We start from the raw sequence: 23,529 nt of genomic DNA, 5'->3' as shown, positions 1-23,529 counted from the left end.
GAATAAACAGAGGACCTTACCGAACACAAAGGGGGCCTCGGGGGAAGCCTCTTCCCCGGCCCCCGGATGACTTTATATCCTGGCCCTGCACACACACTCAACACACCAAACTCAAGTGTATATCAACTCAACTTGTACCCCACAAAGCAATATCATTCTGGCCATGCATGTAATGACAAGGTCATTACATGCATTAATTATACTGTATGTCAGGATACCATGAGCTTGAAGCCGTTACTGTATGTTTAAGTAATAGAACTGTAGGCCTATTGGGTTGCTTTACGCCCACATTCTGTGGCTCTCAGTAGGTTCTGTGGTTATTTTACACTTAACAAGTTCAGTTGTGACTTCATGAGTATCTGATACAATAGACTTTAAGATATACAAGCAGGTCAGCATAGTTGATCTATTGACTGTTTTAGATTTATAATTGTCAGAAAGCTGTTGTTCAAACACTGCCCTCTTAATCAACAGAGTCAGTAATGAAGAAATGGATTACATAGAAGAAATAGATTACACAATTATTTGATGCTTCTTTTAGGGAGTATTAGTATTATTTTCAAAATACATATTTTACTTTTATACCTGGCATGGCTACTGCATTTTGTAGTTTATTTTGATACACCTAAAATTAAGGTATTTGACAATTTATTTGGAAATACATATGATGCATTTTTGCCCATCCCTCTGTCCACATAGGCCTTTGTGACGTGCCACAATTCCAGTTTCATCTCATCTGTCCAAAGGTCATTTGAGACTTCATTTGGCTACAGTCCTGTTTGAGCAAACTATGACTTGGAGGTGGAGATTGGAGGTGGTCTGATGGCCTTTAGCATGCTTGTCATCTTTGGACAAATTTATCTTTTCATAACCTTTCCATACTAAATATGCAGATATGAATATTGCTTTCATTTAATAGGCCTATATATATGCATGCATGCCTATTATATATTATTTGAATAGGCTGAAGAATAAAAAAAAATTGGGCAGGGCTGTAGGCTTGAGTTTGATCTCAAGCGGCAGTTGTGTTTGACACATCAACATAGGCTACAGTGAAATTACTGTTAATCGATCGGTGATGAACAATCAGTCAGGTGTATCTCTTCTTATCTTATGTAGGCTACATAGTTTCTCATGGGATGGTTTTACTGTCGAGCTGCTATGTTCGAGCTCCCAAAGCCACTTTGTAGGCTATGCTGAGAGAGATGACAGTGAGTGCACGAGTCCACTACAGGGCTCTGGGGGCAGGAACCACGTTGCCGTCGTGTCCAATCAGAGTCTGTCGTTCACACTGAAAATATGACCTTCGCAGCCCACTGCAAACATTCATTGGCATGCTGGATTATACTATACGCCCACAGCCTCTACATTGACAGAACGGTCGTGTCTGGCAGTTGTATTTCAGTGAAGGGGAACTGAAGTTTCACAGAGAGAGGATAACTTGAATCCGGCGCGAACGCTTGTGCTCGGCGGGCGAGATATTTGACTATTAAAAAAGATACCGTTAGGTCAACGTGGAATAACGTTAGAGCAACCAAGCCAGTTCAGTTGCGCAGTTAAGCTATATTCTCCCCTTTCCAGCCAACGTCTGAACGCCAAATCAAACTTTTCGAACTTTCGAAGTTCTGGCGATAGGCTATACATTGTAACTTAGTTGTAACATTGTACCATAGTGTGTTAGATACTATTAACTGGGTTTAAAAGTTAGTCCGAGTTTACAGTCTTGCCATCCTAATCATGAGGCGAAAATCTTGTTGCATCTATGCAACTGGAATTATCGCAACACATTTGTTAATAGTCGGCATTGCTCTGATGATCGCAGATGTGTTTCCAGGATTAATTGTCAAGAAACTGAAGGCGGTAAGTTGACTGAAACATTAACTCACATGTGTGACAGATCAACAGGTTGTACGGACCCACTAGTTAACGTTAACTGATAATGTTAGTCACAGCAACAATGTATTCAGCTTTAAAGCCAAGTAAAGCTTGCTTGTTGATTTGTTATCCATCACTAATGGGGTGAGGAGATTGTTTTATCCGTTGTTTTAACTCACTGGTGTGTTAATGGTGACAGTGTTGAACGTGACGTGGTAACATAGCGCCATAGCATGGTTTCGCCAAACTTGGTTTGGTTTGCCTAATCATTTTGGAGTGGGTAGATGTGCTGCTGCCGTATATCTTACTCTAAAATTAGTCAGTGGATGAATGGTAATTAGTTTCAGAGTTAAATTTCCATTATATCAAACCTCTTTCTTGAGATAAGCCTGCATGAAGGAGTTTAGTCCACACCTGTTTTCACAACACATCTACAGAGATGGTTCTCTTCCTCTTCTGTAATGTGTGCATGCAAGCAGGTTGTCTTGCACGTGCTGTGCCTGTTAAGTAGATTTACCATACATACTAGCACATGCCTGTGTGAGATGCAATAATGCATCGGATGAGCATCAGAGATGTGGGATGTGTCCCTGTGGAGAACTTGTGATGCTCTATCTTTTTCACACATCTTTGTATACTTTTTCCAACATACTTTTGGATGTACAAATAACTTCTTCTGACTAATTTGGGACTTTCAAGCATGGATTGGATGTCAAAGAAAATGTAATCATGCATGCCTTCTTGGTTTAGGCTATACTCACCGTTATGCATTCAATACATCCTCCCATAGCTGTCTCTCTCTCCCCATGACGGGCTTTTCTTTGCTGCTTTCTAATCTGCAAAAAAATGGGATCCTGGGGGTCTCCCCACCCTCTTTTAGTTCTTTCAAGTCCTGTGCAGTGGGATAGCCACAAAGGCAAGTGAAGGCAGCCTGTAATAAAACTAACCACTGAAGATAACTCTGCCCTTTTCTTTATGATTCCATCATGTTGCTAAACATGTTAGTAAACCCCATATTAACTTGCCATTTTGAATTTACTGATTCATCTTCTGGTTTTAATTTGATTATGACCCTGCTCAGCAAATTCATTGGATACCGAGGTCTTAGAATGCTGCTGTTATGCCACCTTCCTTTTTAGCTAAACACTGCTAACCTCGTAATATGATGGTTAGAGTTCCCAAAGAATTAGTTTGGGGTTTGGGAAATGACACAGGTGCTGGTTATTTTTGTGCCTTCTTTGTCATTACAGCCGTTTTATGGCTCTGTTTAGATCTCAAAGGAAAGCCCTAAGATGCTTAGAAATGAAAATAGATCAGTTTGTATAAAAACAGAGTAAAGCCAATTGTTTGGACAAACTTTCCTTCCAGGAGCATAACATGGAAGGAGTGAAAAGCAGAGTAAGCCGACCCAGTTTCTCACAGAGAATGGTGGTGCACAGTGTCATGTGATCTCAGGACAATGGGTGCATATAAAGTAATGCTGCTATGCCATTTAAGAAGCCTGAGAGCTGTAATATGCTTGTTTAGTCAAGTGTGAATGCTAGTGTGGTTCACTATCTCTGTATGCAAAGTATGATTATGAAGTGCAATCACATAGGCCTGTTGCTTTAAGGCAGGGATTCCCAAACGAGTACGCCGGCTACTTCTAGGGGGCACACAAGATGAAAAGGGCTATGGCTGAGAGGTGTTAAAACTTAAGTTTAAATCTTTTGGAAATAATTCATAATAATAAAATAATGTTTAATTAAAAAAAGATGGCTTATTAAACATGATGCCTAGAATACTTTAATAGAATGTGTTACTTTTTAATGTGTTGGATGATGGGGGTGCGCGAGGCAAGTCAGGATGTAGAAGGTGGTACGTGGGGGAAATCGTTTGGGAACTGCTACTGTAAGGTACAGTATAATCTACCGAGTTAGCTCTTATCCTCATTTTCCCCCTCATCTTGGTTACCCTGGCCTGCACATACAGTAGTGCGTTGCTTACAAATCTGTTAATCCAAGTTTCAACTGTCACACTTGTATAATAAGGAATTGGTTTGTTTTTTTGTTCTCTTTTTGGGACAGTTGGTTTAGCATACTGTTGTGGCTGGAAACTTGCTGAGTTTATGTTTGTGTGAGAGGGAGTGCAATCCATATATAGTACATTCTTAATTTCAGGTTTCAGACTAGAATCAACATTCATGGAAAACTTGCTTACTGACTGGCAACGGCCAGTCTGTGTGTTCAATGCATAGGTTGATAGACTACTTTTACGGTTGGTCTTACTGTACTTCCTGACACAAACCTGTGTCCTCTTTAGAAACAGGAAGGACTAAAATAGTATTGCATTATCAGTGGCTGCTGGAAGCTGTGCCCCTGGTTAAGTGTAGAGATGTCATATAGCCTAATCAGTAGTTAAAGCATTCATTAGGAGTTTTGGTAAAAAAACCTTAATAGCAAAAATAGCAATCTAACCATCCAATAGGCTTGCAAAAACCTTACACCCACACCCACAACAGCACAGCCAAAGGCTTGCTATGCATGCTACTGTAACTTATGCTAACTTAAGGCTTCGAGATTGTAACTGGAAGGTTGCTGGTTCGATCCCCTTCCAGTCCGCGGCTGAAGTGCCCTTAAACAAGGCACCTAACTCCTCACTGCTTTCCGAGCGGCACAGTTGAGCAGTTCCTCACTGCTCGGGGTCAATGTGCTTCACCTCACGGTGTGTTCACTGTATGCTGAGTGTGTTCACTAATTCACGGATTTGGATAAATGCAGAAACCGAATTTCCCTCACGGGATCAATACTATACTTGGATGTATTTTGATATATTTGGAAATGTCATGATTTCGAAGCTTTTCTTACATTTTTGTTGAGTTGTCCAACTCAAACCACAGAACTGGGTGGAACCCATGTGTGTGTTTGTCTGTTCTTCTGTTTACCATTGAAGGTAGAGAAGCTCTGCACTCTCTTACTCCACATGAATGTGAACGATAACGTTTGGGCCTGGAGCTTTCGTCAGATCTTAAAGGCCCCAGGCCCAAACGTTATTGTTTAATAACAGCATAAAAACATTAAAGGTTCTCAATCTTTTTTGGCCCAAAGCACACCATAAGTCAAACCAAAGCACAAAGGAACATTGATTTATGATTAGTGATTATGGTGAATGTCACACATTATTATAGGCTGCAATAGGGGTATTCATTCGTATCATTTTGGATACAGAGTGCTCATCAGCTGAGACCACAGCAATAGGCATAGCATGGGTTTGCACTCACATGACAGAGCTGACAGAGCTACATAAGAGGTTTGTAGCTTAATAGGCTCCCATATAACACCAGAGGCAAACATGACATTATTCACAGATTGGGAAAGGGGGTTTTATTCTGTTGCCTCATGAGAGAAAGGAATGCTGCCAAAGTTGTGAGTCTTCAGATTAGTTGTTTTGACATTTTTTGTTGTGAAAATGGCTAAATCCAACAATTGCAGCTTATCTTATCAACCTTGATAATGTTGCTCATAATTTGTAAACCATTGTGGCAGGCTTGCTTATGGAGTCAAGAGATGAATCTCAGTCACATCATGAAATCAAGCTGAGAATGGTTACATTTACATTTAGTTATTAAAATGATACTTTCATCCGAAGGGACTTGTGTGACTACTGTGTGACTACAGGGCTCCAGGCTAACTTTTTGCGTTTATTGCACTGGTGAGCCTAACCAGCACAAAATTTAGATGCACCAACATTTTTCACTGCCTTTAACGCCAAAAGGTCACCTTTTTATCGCTCTCCTTTCATATAATGTGAATGACTTTTTGTAAAATAACAAGAAGGCGTAGAAAAAGCTTGTCTTTATTTGAAACACAATATATAAAGAATATACATGTTGAGTGCAGCAATAAGTACTACTTGCATAGAACAGAATGACCATTCAAGTCAGATCTAGACATGAAGAAGAGGGACAGTCAGGATAAAGAAGAAGGTCATGGTAAGTGCTAGATCAAACAAATCCAGTTGTTAGTAGTGCTAGGAGAAGAGATTGGTATCTTCAGGAGGTTTTGAAGATAGAGAGGAACGCCCCTTTCGACCAATGGGGAACAGAGTTTTCCCATTCATTCCCATGCTGAGGCCATCCCTTTATAGTGGACATTAGCATTCTCTTTTAGTTCATGCCTACGATTAATCTGTGACCCGCGAAACCCACCTAATTTGCAGACTTGCAACAGCACCAGGAATGTATTTGGGCCAACGTATAGGAACCCCTGAAACTACTGAAATGTTTCAAAGTAAGATTCCTCTCTCTGCTAACTCTAGTCTGTAAAGGATGTTGCAAAGATCATTACAGCGATAGTCAGCCGTTTAAAGACCGCTTACCAATGGGAACACACTATATTCAAAGTTTTCAGTCAAAACGAAGTCAGGTATGTGTGCATTGGCATTCCTTTCAAGTAGCAGATGAGCAGTGCTGTAATTCTGAATGGGCACAGAGTATGTCAACACAAGCAATCCAATGTCACAGCACATAGCCATTACCTCTCATGGTTTTTGGCCCAGTTTCAGAGCCTTTATTGCCCAGTAGTCCACATGGTGTAGCAGCTGGCAGGGGCAACTGCCCTGGTGATCGATGGCAGCTCATTCACTTCAAGAGTCAAGGGCAAACCTCAGTTGCACCATGTAGATGGTGCATGTCATGGTCTAGTTGGACCGATCAAGAAATTGTGAAACGCATAGTCCACCATTTGACCAGGTTTTGTTTGGTCATCGCTGCCTGCATTTATTCTTTTTCTGAGCATACATACCCGTCATAAAAATAAATAAACAAAGTTCACTCTATTTGGTCATGATCTGCTAAAACGAGTTTAGGTTACCTAATGTAATGTTTGGTTAGCCTACTTTTTGTATTTGATTAATTGTGTGCCAGCCCGGGGTCCATAGTTTTGAAACTTTGGATTTTAGACCATACTGTTTATTAGAGTACAGCTCACTTGACCTCATAAGTTCTGTTTGTCAAACTAAAATTCACAATCATGCTTCAAGTTGTTTAGGCTACTCACACACATAATCATTAGGAGTAGGCCTAGCAGAGAGCGATTCTCTTTCTGAGTACACTCTCAATGTCCATCTGCCAATATTTCCAGTAGCTCAATGGTGGATTTTATGCCACTGTTTGAAACAGCCTGGCTTTTGACCCATATGCAGAGTGGGATACTCTTATTGTATCCTATTGTCTAACCTGCATCAGCCTGTACATATGGTTATATCGTTTTTTCCTGATGGTATCATTCAGCCATAATCCAGGCATGGCAATGCAAATGATGTGTCTGCTGAGAAGACCTGTCTACTTACTTAGACCTAGAAGTGAATTTATTTTAACGTCTGGCTTACACCAGGCCTACAGAAGGTGTTTTTAGCCCTAATTTTCTTAGAATTCTGTATTAAACGTAAGCTAAGATCCCTCCCTGGCACATATCAAGCTGCCAATGGGATACAGAGGTAATCAGATTTGATCAATCATGCGACTTCCAAAATCTAAATGTTTGTATTTTGTTATATTGGTAGTATATAGTTAGTATTCTGTAGGTTATACAGTATATGTGCAGTAATGTGCAAATGGATTAGGGCCTGTGTCGACCAATTGCATTTTTTTCGCCGACAGTGGCTATTTTCAATTCAAATTCTTTACAGTGCTCAGTGCCATCGGCAGAAAACAGCCCTCAGCGCTGATTGTTTTTGTCTGAAATCTTGTTTTGAAATCTGTTTCACTTTTAGAAGAGCGCTGGGCTCGTCAATGTCATTTGAGAAACAGTTTCTTTGACTTGTCAGTTGTTGCAGTATCATTATTTATGTTTGTTTATGTTTCTATAGTTGTGACGCTCGACTTTGTTAGGCCTTTCACATAATGACAGTTTCTTATAAATACTGCTCTATTAAACACTTTAAACAATTTGGTTTGCTCTCAGTATTTACTCTACTCTTTGGGGCAGCCGTGGTGTACTGGTTAGGGCTTCGGGCTTGTAACCGAAGGGTTGCCGGTTCGATCCACGATCAGTCCACCACGGCTGAAGTGCCCTTGAGCAAGGCACCTAACCCCTCACTGCTCCCCGAGCGCCGCTGGTTGGGCAGGGAGCTCACTGCTCTGGGTTAGTGTGTGATTCACCTCACTGTGTGTGTGCTGTGTGTGTTCACTAATTCGGTTAAATTGGGTTAAAGGCAGAGAAACGAATTTCCCTCACGGGATCAAAAAAGTGTATTCTATTCTATTCTATTATATTCTATCAGACTGTATCAGAGTAGTTACTGTACTGTGTCATGCTGTGTTTCATCTCATACGCTTGTAGACAGAACTCAACATATTGACTTTGTCTGGCAAACCATTCATAAAGCTGTCTGGCAAGCCATAAAGTATTCATATCATTTTGCAAACATGGGTTGTTCAATTTGCCTTGCCTCAACTTGCCTATCTTGTGAAGGTTACAGGTGGGCACCAGGACTGAGTGGTCATGTCCCTGTTGGTGTCTTGTAAAAGACCCTCATTACATATACATTATGTGCTTCAAACTGAAATACAGCCTTACAAGTCATCAGCATTAATTCTTGTTTGTTTATTTGTTTCTTTTGGTTTGTGTTTTAAAGGAGATCACCCTTACTGAAGGCAGCAAGGTGTTTGACAGCTGGAAGAATCCTCCACCCCCAGTTTTCATGGAGTTCTTTTTCTTCAATGTTACAAACCCGAAAGAATATCTTTCTGGACAGGCCAAGCCACGTGTTGCTGAGGTTGGACCATATACCTACAGGTAGGCATGAGTCATATAGGAGATAACATATGAGCCGTCATTGTAACGATCTCTCAACTTATTGATGTTTGCCTTGGCCGTCTCTGTTTGTACTTTGTCACTGCCTGTCCATTCATGGTGATGTCAGTCATTGACATTTCTATACTCTAATTGTTCTCTGAGATCAGAAAAATGTATTGAGTGTATTTTTGATGAGGTATACAACTGCTAGATCTGTGAAGGAGCATTGGTGGAAATATGCTGTGTCTGCCAAAGCCGTCTTACGTCGGGTATTACAGCCATAATCTACCCTCTAGCTTCCTTTTCGTGAGTCATTGTTGCCTCTGGTGAACACCAATAGGAACATAGGAAGGCCAAGGAAAATACTAGCAATAGTTCTGAAAAGAAAAAAAAATATATTATTTTAAAATGTAGAGGGTGGACTAGCATTGTAGATCATTGCTTTAGTGATTGGTATTTAAAGAAAAGGCAAGCCAAGTAATTGGTGATGTGTGACAGTTTGAGGTACAGGTTCACGTCTCACTTTTTCATGCATGGCCTCTCAGTTCAGACATGGACCTTCCCCCAACTTTTTTGAGAGTGTGAGTCCTCCCAAGGATCTGCTACACATTATGCAGTCTGATCTGTCTCTTAATCCATTTATTTCTGGTGCTAGCAGCTCAGCTTACACCATTGTTAAGATGGCAGACGATATGCTTTCGTAGTAACTCCAGGCTTGTAATAAACATTTCCTGCTCTATGGACAATGTTCTGAACTGCCAGGTCTGTACTATACCCACAAGGCTGTCTAGTGCCTGTCTGTTTAACTGGTGGGAAACAAAATGTGTTCATTCTTACAGACAATATACATCTATGTATAGATGTATGTACTATGTATGTATGTATGTATGTATGTATGTATGTATGTATGGATTGATGGAGGTATGCCTTACATGGTTTGGTGTCTGTGTTACGGCTCTGTGTCTTTAAAGGATAATGCACACACATTCCTCCCATCTTGGTGTCTCAAATAGTTCCCCTCTCTTTTCATCACTAGGGAGTATAGACCCAAAGACAATGTCACGTTTGTGGAGAATGGGACCAAGGTGGCAGCCTATACCCCCAAAACCTTTGTGTTCTTGCGTGAGAAATCAGTGGGGGACCCTGGTGTTGATACCATTACAACTGTCAATGTGCCGGCTTTGGTAAGACCTGTAATAAACATTGTTACAATTGCGTATGTGTGTGTGCGCATGCTTTCATCTCTTCCTGGTATTATTTCTGTTCCATCAGGTGATGTCTTTTTAGTCTGGTTTTACTTCTCATTCTTTTGAAATCTGCTCTTCAATAGGCTGTGATGAACCAAATGCAGGGTAGTTTCTTCAGGGCCCCAGTGGCCAAAGCTTGGATGAAGATGCTTAATATTACTGGAATACTTACAGCACGCACTGTCAGCGAGCTTTTGTGGGGTTATGAAGACCCCCTTCTGATGAAGGCCGCTGCCTTAAAGAAAGGACTAACGACGAACTTCGGCTTCATGCTAGATGTAAGGTTTTTTTCCATAGATATCATCCAAGACTGCTGTTGTTGTTTCAATTCAAATTTAAGGCAAATGTTGGGAATGCATTGATTTTACTGCAACAAGTGGCCTTTGCATAAACATTATTGTAAAAATCTGAATACAACTCAAGAAAAGCTATTTCTGGTAAGCTATGACATGTAAAGAGTGCATGAACAATCGTATCCATTGCACTTTTGTGTTGCACAATGTGTGTGTCATCAATCTCTGCAGAAAAATGGGACCCATGATGGAGAGTTGGTGTACTTCACTGGAGAGAAGGACTACCTGGACTATGGTCGTGTAGACACATGGAAAGGTCAAAGGTGATGACCTTTCATCTGTTGTCTGAGCATCTCAACATCACTGCACTCTGAGCCCAGTTTGTGCAACAGTCTTTGTGTGAAATCAGTGTGCAATGCATGTCCCTTGAGGGTCAGTGGCGTTTCCCATGACTCTTGCCTCTAGTGTTCTTGAGGCCAGAGGTCCTGAGGTTGTGGTCACAGCAGCCCAGTCTCCATAGTATTAGTGACCAGACGTCCTCTGGTGCTTGGAGGTCAGGCGGGAGAGGAGTCATGAAGTGGCTTGAAGGCCTTCGGAGTTTAGAGATTTATTTTTGACACTTTGTCCTTGTCATCCTTATGCTCTTATATATTTATTATTTGTCCATCGGTGGATAGTTATGTGTGGCCTTGTAATAACTTAAATACTATGAAGCATACTTTTTATTGACTGGGTGTTGTACTTTTTGTCTTTTACATGATTCCGCCTCTCTGTATAAATCTTTATTCCAGGGAGCTGACCTATTGGGGATCAAACTACAGCAACCTGATCCGGGGCTCAGATGGTAGTGCCTTCCACCCCTACCTGACCAAGGAGGAAACCCTTCACATTTTCACCCCAGACCTGTGCAGGTATGTTGGGGCTCATAAATGTGATCACACAGCGCAGAGACTGATCTGGACTGATCAGCTGCTCCAGTCCAGCAATTTCTAAAAAAGCAATTGCTAAAACATTTTGAACCAGTTTGAAACTGGCTAGAGGGCAGATTAGCAGATTTAGTGTTCATCTAAGTATAGCATACCCTCATAAATGTAATGAAGATCTCAGTCACTAGCCACCACCACTGATGTTTCTGACACTTGGCAGCAAATGTTCAGTTAGAGGAACCCGCTGATCTTATTCACCATATTCCCCAGAGTTAGATATGTCGATACACTGGATCTGACACACCCACTCTTAGCCTAGCTTAGCACTAGTGCCTCAAAGCGGCTGGCCTACACCTCCCAATAGTGACAAAAGAATTCCAACATTTTCCTATGTACATGCATAAGTGGTAGCCTGACGAGCCAGACCCACATCAAGATGTAGGGTCTGGGAACTCACCGTAGTCAGGGCTCAATCGGAGGGGTGGGATAAACAGTTGTCTTTCAAATTCCCTCTCTGCAATGGGATAACTCTAAACGAATCATCTTCTTGTTTTCAAGTAGCAGGATGCGTAACCTTCCCTCTCCACGCAATAGGATAATGCTAAACGAATCATCATCTTGTTTTCAAATAGCAGGATGCGTTACCGTCGCAACTTCTGGTCGCATGTCAGTCACCATTATGTTAAGTCCGCCCACCGACTTTATACACGCTGTGATTGGCCAGCTTGATTTTCCAGTTCTTAGCTTCTAAGCTCTATGGATCGTGCCTAGACTGCCCCGCCAGCCAAATTACATTTTCTGCCGCTAGGGGCGTCTAGATTTCTAGGCTACATAAGTGGTGAATAATCTAAGATCCCAAAACGTTGGTGTGTTACTTTTCACCTGGTGAGGGACTGAATGAGGTTAAAGGTACCTCAGTTCGGTGGCCAGATTATTTTCATAAACATCCTTTCTTTTGTTTTGAGACGGATATGCTTATTGGACTCATGGGAATTATTTATACACTTTTCGGAAGCCTGTAGACTATCTCTATGATCTTGTTTAAGAAAACACAAACCTGACTCATGGGAGTTGTTTATGCAAGTCATAAAGCCTGGCCAAGCTGTATGTGCAATAGAATAGCATAGAATAGAATAGACTTTAATTGTCATTGTGCAGCAAAATTGTAAAAATTTGCTTGTGCAGCCTGAGGGGTGTGATTTGAGGGGTGTGTCTCATTCTACAGAATATTGTGCGCTCGACGGAGGCAGTGGACAATATGTCGTCCAGTGGGGGCAGGGGAAGTCCAATGATCTTTTCAGCAGATCTTATGATTCGGCTAAGGGATTTCCTGTTCTTCGCTGTGCAGTTGGCATACCATGCAGCTATACAGTATGTTATTACAGTCTTGATGGCACAGACAGGTTGCTCCTGTTGAGTGTTCATCAAAAGTAGAGCCGCTACTAATAATGGGCTCATTGAATACACTGAAGGTCCTTCCCAGGAGTTCCATTCGCTAGTTTTATCTTTTAATGTTAAATGTCAGCTGTATCCCATGAATTTCCCTGCATTTTGCATAGACTGCAGTTTTTAATCCAGAACAGCCAAGGAGGATAAGGACATAAGGATATTTTGTTGAAGATCTCAGAGCATTCCCTGGCTTGTAATGTACTAGAGAGTATATCTTTGTTGTACACTCTGACTAAGAGAAACGCCAAAATGTTAAGAAAATATTTGCCAAAGGAAATAGATTACATTATTACATAGTCATTACATTTTCTTTACCCTATGCAAATGTAAACTGAGCATGGATATTGTCATGGTTCACACTGACATTGGACAGAAAGCTTAGCCTATTTGGGTTCTGACAGAAATGTTGTTTTGTGCAAACATGTGGTTAAAACAAATGGACTTTGTTTAAACGGAGATGCAAATGGCATCCCATCTCTCTTTGATTATAGCCCAGTGTGTACATGAACTGTGTCACTGAATCACAGTGATTGCATGCTATGTTATGTTGTAAGAAATGTGAGTCGGATCTGCTCCAAAAATGAATGGGTATGCCCTAGCCTATGCTTCACTTTTCCAAGTTTTGTAAAAAATGTGCCAGTCGTTTTTGCAGTACTGTTGACAGACATACTGTACCACAATGCAGTATGGTGCACTTAATGGAAGCTCTTGGTAGCACACTCCCCTAACGTTAACGACAACGATATGTTAGTGGGAAAAAAAAGAATAGCCTCTCATTAGTTTTGCTGTTCATGAGTATCAGCCAGTGGAGGAGGACACTTCGGAAGGATACCTTACAGACAAACGAGACAAGATCGTGCACTTGCCCTAATTCTGAGGTAACGGTGGCAATCATTTTGTGGTAACAGCCCACTGCCAGAATTAGTGTTTGTGTGTGTGTGTGTGTGTGTGTGTGTGTGTGTGTGTGTGTGTGTGTGTGTGTTTAGTGGCTTGCCTTTTCTTTAGCAATAATTAAATGCATATTCTATCCTAAAATTGTAGTGGTAGTTGCACTGTTTGACTTTAAATACAGGGGGGTGACATCATGTTGGTGATTGTTTGGGCAGTCTGCTTGTAAGAGCCGCCAGCCTCAGTGCTGATTGGGCGTCCCTCTACTACCATGGCCTAGTAGACATGAGTTTGTTTGATACGTGCTCCTTGTCAGACGATCATAGCGTAATCGCTTCCTCACATCGCAGTATGACTTTTCACCTACATGAAAGGTGCTCGTGTTGTTATTGGTCAGACGGAGAGGGTGGTGGTGGTGGGGTCTATTCTGAGTGGGAACCTTGACCTAAAAAACTGGCAATGATATTGAACACATACGCACCCTCCCTCTTTTGTTCAAAGTGGAAAGAATCTGCTCTGCTGGTATGGCACACATATTTGCTCTTTCTGGATGCTGATCAAATCCCTCCCCTCCCCTCCCTCCCTCCCTCCCTTCCCCTCCCCTCCCCTCCCTAAACACTTTAGCCTAGTCTTGTGCTCTCAGAGGAAGATCATCAGCCAGATCACCGTTGGCAGATTTCCTCTCAATTTTCAACTTTGCTCTTGTTTCATCAAAAATGGTATTGCTTTGTTTGACCATTGACCTTTGTACTGAACAACATTTCCCCTTTTCCCGTTTTGCCGTTATAGACATAATGTGGGCGAACTCAGTTTTCGGTACATGCAGCACAGGCTTAATCACTTGGCTCAATGCATTTGTGAACGCATAATTGGCATGGTAATCTCCATGCCTTGCTCAAAAGTGCAAGGCCGGGCAGTGTAGCAGATTATATCTAGTAATGAGCTTTAAGTATCAGCAAATCGCTTTTTAAACAGCTCGCCTTGTGGAACAGACCAAAGGGGTGGGTTAGGTTAGCTGAGAGTGCTTTGAGGAGACCTTGTTTGGATCCTGCTTTCTTTCAGGTCCATTGCTGTCTGGTCTATGGGGAGATGTTTCATGGAGAGGGGGAGGGGGGGGTGAAGGTCCACAGACGTATACTTTAGATGCACGTTGGATATGCCTTGTGTTTATTTGGCTACATGGTTGATGGCTATATGGCTACATGGTTGAAGTCCTGTATATCTTAAGTGAAGGTCCACAGACGTATACTTTAGATGCACGTTGGATATGCCTTGTGTTTATTTGGCTACACGGTTGAAGTCCTGTATATGTTCTGTGCCACAGGTCCATCTACATGAACTTTGACAAGGAAGTGGATGTGAAGGGGATCCCGGCGTACCGCTTCACCCCTCCCCGCTCTGTGCTGGCCAGTGCCAAAGAGAACCCTGACAACGCAGGCTTCTGCCTGAACCCCAAGAAGTGTTTGGGCTCTGGGGTGCTCAAGGTGGATGTGTGCAAGAAAGGTAGGTTGAGTCTGGGCACAAACCTCCCAAGCCCTTTAAAGAGAAGATATGAGCCCTCAGAGCAATTGTAGGGGCCTGCACCTTTAATTGTTTGAGCTTGAGCTCCTTTGCAGCTCTGAGTCCACGCATGTGATTGGGCATTTGGTTCCCTCACTGTCCCCTCTTCGCTGTTGCTAACTGACCAGGCCCCCACTGGCTCTGGTTCAACATGCTAAACCACATCACCTGATGTTAGCCCAGCTCTGAAATCACTATAATCTCTGCTGTGTGTGTGTGTGTGTGTGTGTGTGTGTGTGTGTGTGAGACGGGTGGGGGGCGGGTGTGTAGATACTGGCTGTTCTCTGTTGAAAGTGCAGTCAAAACTATCCTGTTAAGCTTTTTATTGAAGTTTAAGGTTCAACATGGCACCATTCCTTGTGACTGACTACCCATTAAACAGTCCAGTGATTTCTATGCGGGAGACCCATTTACCTACAGACACAATTTAACAGGCGCGTCTCTATGATGTGGCGTAACTTGGCACGTGACCCACGCACCTACCCACAGAATGAGACATTGTTTGTTTTGCTCTTGCCTCCGTGTGACTTTGAGAGTCTGTGAAATAGAAAATCTGATTTTTATCTCAAGGTCGTAGTGTCCGTCCCCCCCCCCCGTCCCCCCCCCACAGTGTGTGACTATGGTGATCCTCACCCTATGTTGAACTGGCACCATCTCCTAATGCTTTGTTGATGACTACCAAACGTTATTTGAAGGATGTTGTCAGAGAAACAACGCTCAGGTGACCATGCTAAGAGGAGGCCGCAGCATTGCCCTCCTCCCCCTCACTGTTGTCAAACACAGCAGGAGGGAAAACTCTCACCTCTGTTCCACTTTCCCCACCTGCGCTGGTAGAGGAGGAAGATGTGAAGCTGCCCAGCAGATGGCCGCCAGCCTGTGGAGCCACACAACACCTGTTGCTCTTTGAAGCCTGTATTTGAGAAGTATTGAGTAACTGTCCAAATACATGCCGAATCTGTTGGAGGGAAGTCCACTCCCCAAAGCATTTCTTTTTGTGATTGTTGACTGTTTCACAGATGTGCAGGCATAGGCATGTGACAGTATGACTTCATCTCAGCTGAGAGCCGTGACCTTCACGATTCATGTTGGAAATAGACAACAAGGCTCTTTGTTACTTGGAACCTGTCACATACTTAATTGCCCATATTCAACTTCAACTTCAAGTCCTTTGCCATATTTTTCGTCATGACATGCCACAGGGCATCACACCAAATGTGTGCTACAGAATCTAATTATATATTGTTATATATAGTATATATAGTTCTAGAATCTAGAATCTGCCATGTTTGCATTTTTACCCTGTGTGACACATTTAGTTTTAGTTCCTAAAAAGGCAAACTCAGTTCTTTTTTTTGGTTGGCCTGGCGGTTCATTCCACTGGAGTAGAGGGCATTGACCTCTAGTAACCCTGAAACCACTTCTCTCCCCTCAGGAGACCCAGCGTCCTCTGGGCTAAAGGTCATAGGGTGCGAGGTTGGAATGTTACTTACTCCACAATGTTCGGAACTGGTGGCCAGCCCATGTCGTGACCAGTGTTGTTGGAAAACAGCACACAGGGGTCCTGCTGTTGCTTTTGCGATAGATCCCTGCCCCACTCGGCTTCCCACCGCATCGCCCTTTAAATGACCGCACCGAGCACAGACTGACCTCTGGGCTAAAGGGAAGCCCCTCCGTGATAAGATGGGTGTGCGCATTCTTGTGGATGCTCGTATATCTGTTCAGGAAGGAAATGTAGTGTGTAGGATATCCATTTTCATTGTGACCTGATGACTAAGTATATCTGTCTTTGTAAACAGAGCCATTAAAGGAGTCCGGTCACAAGTACCCCGGTGCTTATGTGTTAAACATCATGTAGGTGCATACATTGACATGCTACAGGAATTTATAGAAAGGGGCTGTTGTGCTATGCCAGTCCTCCTCCGTATATAGAGATTGAGTATTGTGGCGAGGTGGAAAGGTTACCAAGATTCCTGAACACTTTTATTTTCTATTGCCAGTCACACCCCTTCACTTACTGTGGTTTTACACTTCCACATTGTCTATTTTTACATGTCCACCTCTAAAATGTGTTTTATTTATTCATGGATAGGCATGGTAAGTAAGCCGTCCTCATCCACATTTTCATCCTTGTGTTGTACTCTGTGCATGAAAAATACACTATATGAATAGAATACTTACTTTACTTTGCATAGTTTTTACTGCAATTTGACTGAAGGCAAGGTGTTGCCATTGATTGGCTGCTGTGAATTTGAATCTGGAGAATTGATGGTGGGAAATATGTGTTTCTTCCTGTGTGAACTCAGATGTGCCAATAGTGGCGTCATTCCCCCATTTCTACCTGGGGGATGAGGAGTACCCCAATGCTGTTGATGGTATCTCACCTGTGAAGGAGCACCACCAGACCTATGTGGACCTCAACCCGGTAGGATTCTGAACATTCTGAAACCAAACTCTCATACCCCCTCTGGAGGCTGACTGAGTTGACTGAGTGGTAAAAGATCGAAATTGCTCCCCCTAGTGTTATACGATTTGAAGTACAATATTCTTTGTTCCATTTGGATATGAGTATGATCAGTTGTTAACTAGAACAGTTGGAAGCTGCTTTCTGTTGGCAGAGTGACTTACTATTGCTGTGAACCACCTCGCTGTGACTTTGTTTAATTAAAATGTGTCCTTGTAGAAGTCCTCTTTGTTTGGTCTATGGCTATTAATAATTAACTTCCGTCCGTTTAAAGGGAGGGTTTCAGTGACTGGTTGCATTATGCCTAACTGCCTTGTCATTTTTGTGTGTGTTTGCCCTGTGCAGACAACTGGAATCATGGTTCGCGCAAGCAAGAGGGCACAATTTAACATCCTGGTGGAGTATCTGAGTAGTTTCCCGTAAGTAGTGACCTCCGTAAGCAGGTGATACACTGTGCTACACTGAGCCTGACCCAGCATGGGCTAGTGCAACTAACGCCACACTCCCTCTCTCCCTCTCACAGTATGACCAAACTCAACACAACAGTCTTCCCGCTGTTTTTCCTCAATGAGGTAAATTATCCTTATTTAGCCAACACACTGTTGTCTCCATTCTGTTTTTAACTATCCTACATCAACAGTAACATGTTCACACAATAATCACAAATGTTCACAAATGTTGTCTTCGGTGTCCTGTTCTGTTCTTGGGACATACATTCCGTTTATCATGCTACAATGAAATGGATCTTGTTCATTCTGGCCAGACTGTGGTGGTTGATGACGCCTCAGCAGCTAGGCTGCATAGGCTGTTACTGATTGCCAAAATTGGATCCAACTTCCCTGTCTTCATCATTGGCCTTGGTGCGCTGCTGGTCATCATCCTCCTCATCCTCGTCATTCGTCTCCACATGAAGAAGGTTAGTGACTGCATCAGTAGTGCTATTGGAAAAGGGGTCATTTGAGAAAATGCTCAGTACAGCCAGTTTTGCAGCTGGAAGGGTTGAAGTTTTGGATGGAATTTTAATTTTACTCAAGAGCAACCCCCTGTGGCTTGTCCCATTTCCTATTGGATTTTTTATGACCGGAATATTACAGTTTCAGGCTGATTAGTTATCACACTAAGGTAGAAATAATTGAAGTTCACAGGTGACAGTCGCACTGGTAAGTGGAAGTGGTTTAAAGTAGCTCATAATTTACACTCATATGTTTCCTAATCTTTTCTTCATGAATGTATGGCTACTCTTGATTGCTCTTTTATGAAACATTAATTCACTGTGATATTCAATTCAGTTAACTTAATTATTATGACATTAGCATGTAACACTCCTTTATGGCTGATATGACTTTTCCTCATAATCCAATGTTTTTTTCATAGCATGTCAATAACATGACTAACCCCTGTGTACTAACTGTCACTTGGTCAGTAGACTAGATGTCCTGTTTTGATGATTCTTGGTTGATTCCTTTCTATGTTCTTTCAGAGTGAAGTGAAACGCTTTGATTTTTCAGAAGCTTACCCTTACTTATCTGTAAGTCCTAACTGAATGCTACATTTAACGACTGTTGCTGTGCATTTCTCTTCATCTGTCCCTCTCTTCTTTACAGTAATACCATATTAATACCATATTAACTGCCCCCATGCATTAACCTCACAGCTGAAGAAACTTTGCAAAAATGTATAAGACATGACTAATAGTTGGGAAATTAAGGCAGTGCACCAAATTAATGTTCTCCTTCTTTTCTCAAACACGTATCTGAAATTAGTTTGTCATTGTACCAAATACTCAAATATGTACAGTATAATCATAGTTTAGTCATTTGTTTAATTTGTGTCGTATAGGCATTAAAGGAGAAATACAGACGATTTTTACATGGATCTTGATCGCTAGATGTTGCCATATAAATTTTTGTACTTCGTACTGCACTTATTCCAGTTCGGTAGCACTGATTTTGGCTCCCAGTTATTTGCCTTGTGTATATATAGGACAATTATTACATCATTGGGTTCTGAAAACAATGCAACCTCCAATAATGTAACCTCTCGTTCATGTAAAAAAGACACTTTATTACATTACTGGGAAGTTTTGGCAGCATTCAGTTTTATTACATTTTCAATGGAGTTATTTTGATGGAGTTATAGTTTTTTTTATGACATTATCAGGCCATGATTATACTATTGGGTTGTACATGGTTCATATACAATATCTACAAATTGATATGTTTGTACTCATGCAATTTTCTCCATAGACGACTTCTAAGGAGGACACAATCTATTCGCCTGTGAATGACAAAACGGAGGACTATGACAACTCGAAAAATGGCAACTATGTTGGCCTGACCCCTGTAAAAGCAGAGCGTGCTTGAACAATATTCCAAAGATGAGTGGTGCCAAATAGTATGTTTGATCATTTTTGCTGTTCCATTCTTTATATGTTAAATATATGTAAATATGTTTTCTCCTTTTAAAAAGTTTTGAGAAGTTAGGCTCGGCGTTGAATGTTTGCTGTGCGAAATTATGCTTTATATGTTTAAAGTTCCATTCATTTTGACCTATGCTATTTCAGAAACAACAGAAAAAATGGGATCTTAATGGCATGGAATCTTTAAGCCGTTAGCTGTGTTTACCTGGACACTTCTATTCCGATTAGAATTATTAGAAACGGAATAACAGCTCAATCATAATAAAAATCGTCATATAAACACCTCAATCGGAATGCAAATTCCTGATCCGATCAGAATTTTAATCGAATGGAAGAGGTGGTGTAGTCCGTTCCTATTCCCATGAACACCCATGTATACGGTCCATTCGGATTGACTGCTATATCCCAATGAAAAGTAGCCAACAAGAGCTATTCCGATCACAGATTTTAAAGCGCTTGAAAGCACCTGATTGGAATAGAATGTACCCCATGTAAACAGACGGCATAGTTTAATCGGAATGACAAAAAAATAACTGTCCATGTAAACTTGCCTATTGTGTTCCCTGCATACTTTAGAAGATTGTTGTTATCCATGGTTGTGTTTTGTAAAAACAGCAGTGTTGATGTTGATGTAGTATATATATTTTTATCTTGCATTATTTCCTTTTTTTGCAAGATGTGAAAATGATTCAGACTGAATATGATTGCCATGAAATAGTGTTTTTAAGGAGGTTTTTGAATTTATGTAGAGATGACTGCCAGTGTTTAAGCAGTCCTGTATTCTCCATCTATCTGTGGCCGTAACTCATGTCATTATCAAGTATCAAACAGCATGATTACAGTCTTTAATGATTGTATTAAGTACACTGTCCTTTAGCAGACAGAAACAAATCTGCAGGCTTCTGCAGGATTACTTGCAGGACGCTTTAGATGGGTAACTGTGCCTTCCTGTTTTGTGAATGAATGAATGAATGAAAGTGTATTGGCCTCATTCAGCTAGCAGCTTAATTAGAGAGCTTGTCTTAATGATGTTTTCTGAAAACACTGGTAACCTTATACAAGCTGTTCTGTCCTGTTTCATTTTAAACCAGTTCTCTCTTTTGTTGGTCTCAACCAAGTAAAGAGAAGGACTAGACGAATGCATTTAATTTCTTTAGCCATGACCTTGGTAGAATTCTGCTGGTGTGTTTATCTGGCAACTTCTATTGACATGGTTAGAATGTTGAGTTATTATTACCCCCTCCCAGGAGGTTATGTTTTCATTGGAGTTTGTTTGTTTGTTCGTTTGTCTGTCTGTCTGTCTGTCTGTCTGTCTGTCTGTCTGTCTGTCTGTCTGTCTGTCTGTCTGTCTGTCTGTCTGTCTGTCTGTCTGTTCGTTCACCAGATCACCGTCTGGATCCAGGAGGTGGTTCTGTTTTCGTTTGGTTGAGGTCTGTGCTCTCGGAGTGCTTTTTTAGTCAGATTTGTTTTGTTCCTCGTCAGCTTTCCCCTTTTTTCTCGTATGATGACCCTCCACCATAGAGGCCAAATTGTTGCATTGTTTTGGAAAAAAGAAGAAAAAAAACATAGAATAGATTGTGTCAAAATCCATAGCAAGCCTCACTTGTAAAATTCAGTTTGACTGATCTTTATCCTTTTTTATGGATACTGTATGTTGTATAATTTGATTCTTTGACCTTAGGTTGTACATCTGATGGTGTGAGTTCAGAATATGTCTCAGGTCATTGTACATTCTGTAAAAATATGTTTGTTGTTTGATGTGATTACGTTTTAAATTCATATGCTGTTCCGTTTGGTTAATCTATTTGCTATGAGTGGTTTGGTTGCAATTTTCTCTGCCTCCTTTTGATAATAGCACCATTCAATCACTATATTGATATTGCTTAGTGTCAGCCAATGCTTACAAAGTACAGAAACCAGCTGAGTGAATACACAGTGCACCGTCCTCCTTGTTACATTTTACAATGAAGTTGAAGTGTCGTCAAGAATCTCCTGTTTGTGTATCTTGACTTTAGATTTAGTTTTTTTCAGTGTTATAATGTGTGCTCGAGTTGAGTGTGAAGAAGATGGGTCAGGCTTTGGTATATGCATGGATAATCTCAGGTCCATAGGCGCCTTTTGTGTCTCAGTGTGCTGTACACATAGTTACAAATGTGGCGCACCACAGGTCACTGTGTTGTAGCTCTTGGTAGCTACTGTAGTATCCCAAGCAATGTCTGTAATCTTAGGCCATTACAAAAAGACAAGTTCATCTACATCTTGCTCCAAAGTGCTATTATAGTATTGAGGCTAGAGAATTGATATAATTTCTACATTCTCACATAGCCCATCTAAGGATATAAAATGTTCTATTATGAGAGATGACACTTATATGCTTCATGTGCCATAATGGCTGAGTCAGTTATGGATGGTCTTCCTATATCCCAAGGTAATTCTTCCATGCTCAGTCCATAAATGTGAACCCCTTCCTGTTAGAGATGAGAACTATTAGAGTAGCCCAACTAGTCCTCAAAAATATTTTACACATAAGTTACCTCCCCCTTAAGTACCACACCTTTAGAACCTTATTTCAGTGTCAATTCAGTGTCAACACTCATCTGCTACAAAAAAGAGTTCATGACTTTTTTGTTTCCTTTATACATTTATATTGTAATGTCATTTAATGACATTATTGTTGGCCGTCACTTCTATTAGACACTATTCATTATACTGCATAAATGTTCAATACTTTTGCACTAACAACAATCTGTATTTTACAATAAACTAAGTTTGACTTGTGCTGGTTTCACTGTTGTTTCTTTATGAACCTGAAGTGAGATATTTTAACTGTATGTCAGAAAGTAACCCTGAACTTAGTATTTACAGTATCTCCTCTTAATATTGAAGCCTTCTGATTTTGTTCACTACTCTCTGAGCTTATTGTGATCAACACAACAAGTTACGCCAAGGGGGAATCAAAGTCGTCAAAAAGGGTCACTCTCACTTTTTGACAACTTGGGTCCCCCCTTAGTGTATCTTGTTGTGTTGACCGCGCAGCTCAAACCAGCAACTGGTAGCCCCTCCGATATAGGGAATCTGGCATGTGAGAATGTTTGTGCAATACAAGGGATTTTGGGTTTGCATCAGCAATGAGGTCAAAGGTCATGGCTAAATGGGGTCACATTAACTGGTGGTCAGGAACGTCATCTCCCAGAGAGGTCACCTCTGCCATGCCATTCAGGTGCCTAGCTGGTGAATGTTTTCCCCCTGTGCTCTCTATCTGAGCCACCCCTATCACAGTCACTGCCTCTCTCAGGAGTGGGGATGACAGTGAAGATGCACACAGCATGTGAGGGGTCATGTAAGTCTAGGAGTTATAACACATCTAACAGGTTTAAAATATATCCCAAAAGCAAAGATAACAGCCAAATCGTGTGCATTCCATTCATACACTGTAGTATACTAACCATATAATATACACCTATAATGAGTAAAATATATACACAGGCAGTGGTGTAGTGGTAAAGTAAGAAGCAGGTCAACGGAATTCTGTGATCACAGTCATAGATATATATATTGACAATATATATCTATGGATCACAGTAAGGTGAACTGTGCCATGCGGTATCAGATTTTAAAAGGCATTTAGAACATGT

The 23,529-nt window shown here is 41.4% G+C and overlaps 1 protein-coding gene across 2 annotated transcripts; it reads left to right on the top strand.

Moving 5' to 3' along the window:
- Positions 1–1,326: 1,326 nt before the first annotated feature.
- On the top strand, positions 1,327–22,672 carry LOC134100805 (lysosome membrane protein 2-like). Of its 2 annotated transcripts, XM_062554233.1 has the most exons (13): positions 1,327–1,860; positions 8,491–8,651; positions 9,688–9,835; positions 9,982–10,176; positions 10,423–10,514; positions 10,983–11,102; positions 14,779–14,957; positions 17,318–17,436; positions 17,821–17,894; positions 17,999–18,047; positions 18,239–18,391; positions 19,722–19,869; positions 21,279–22,672. In XM_062554233.1, the coding sequence occupies exons 1-12, from the start codon at positions 1,738–1,740 to the stop codon at positions 19,836–19,838; spliced, it is 1,530 nt and encodes a 509-aa protein (XP_062410217.1). In that variant the 5' UTR covers positions 1,327–1,737; the 3' UTR covers positions 19,839–19,869; positions 21,279–22,672. The 2 variants fall into 2 exon arrangements, with proteins under 2 accessions (XP_062410217.1, XP_062410216.1); XM_062554232.1 differs by having other exon boundaries at positions 1,328–1,860; positions 19,722–22,672.
- Positions 22,673–23,529: the final 857 nt, after the last annotated feature.

Source organism: Sardina pilchardus, chromosome 14 (assembly GCF_963854185.1).
Source record: "Sardina pilchardus chromosome 14, fSarPil1.1, whole genome shotgun sequence".
Taxonomy (NCBI): domain Eukaryota; kingdom Metazoa; phylum Chordata; class Actinopteri; order Clupeiformes; family Clupeidae; genus Sardina; species Sardina pilchardus.
The sequence above is the reverse complement of the archived record's forward strand: the minus strand, read 5'-3'. Positions and strand labels throughout refer to the sequence as shown.

Bases quoted from the DNA above. Each gene is read 5' to 3' on its own strand.
- LOC134100805 (XM_062554233.1), top strand. From the start codon at position 1,738: ATGAGGCGAAAATCTTGTTGCATCTATGCAACTGGAATTATCGCAACA. The intron at 14,958-17,317 runs GTAGGTTGAGTC...GTGTGAACTCAG, and splicing joins GGTGGATGTGTGCAAGAAAG to ATGTGCCAATAGTGGCGTCA. The intron at 18,392-19,721 runs GTTAGTGACTGC...TTTTCTCCATAG, and splicing joins TTCGTCTCCACATGAAGAAG to ACGACTTCTAAGGAGGACAC.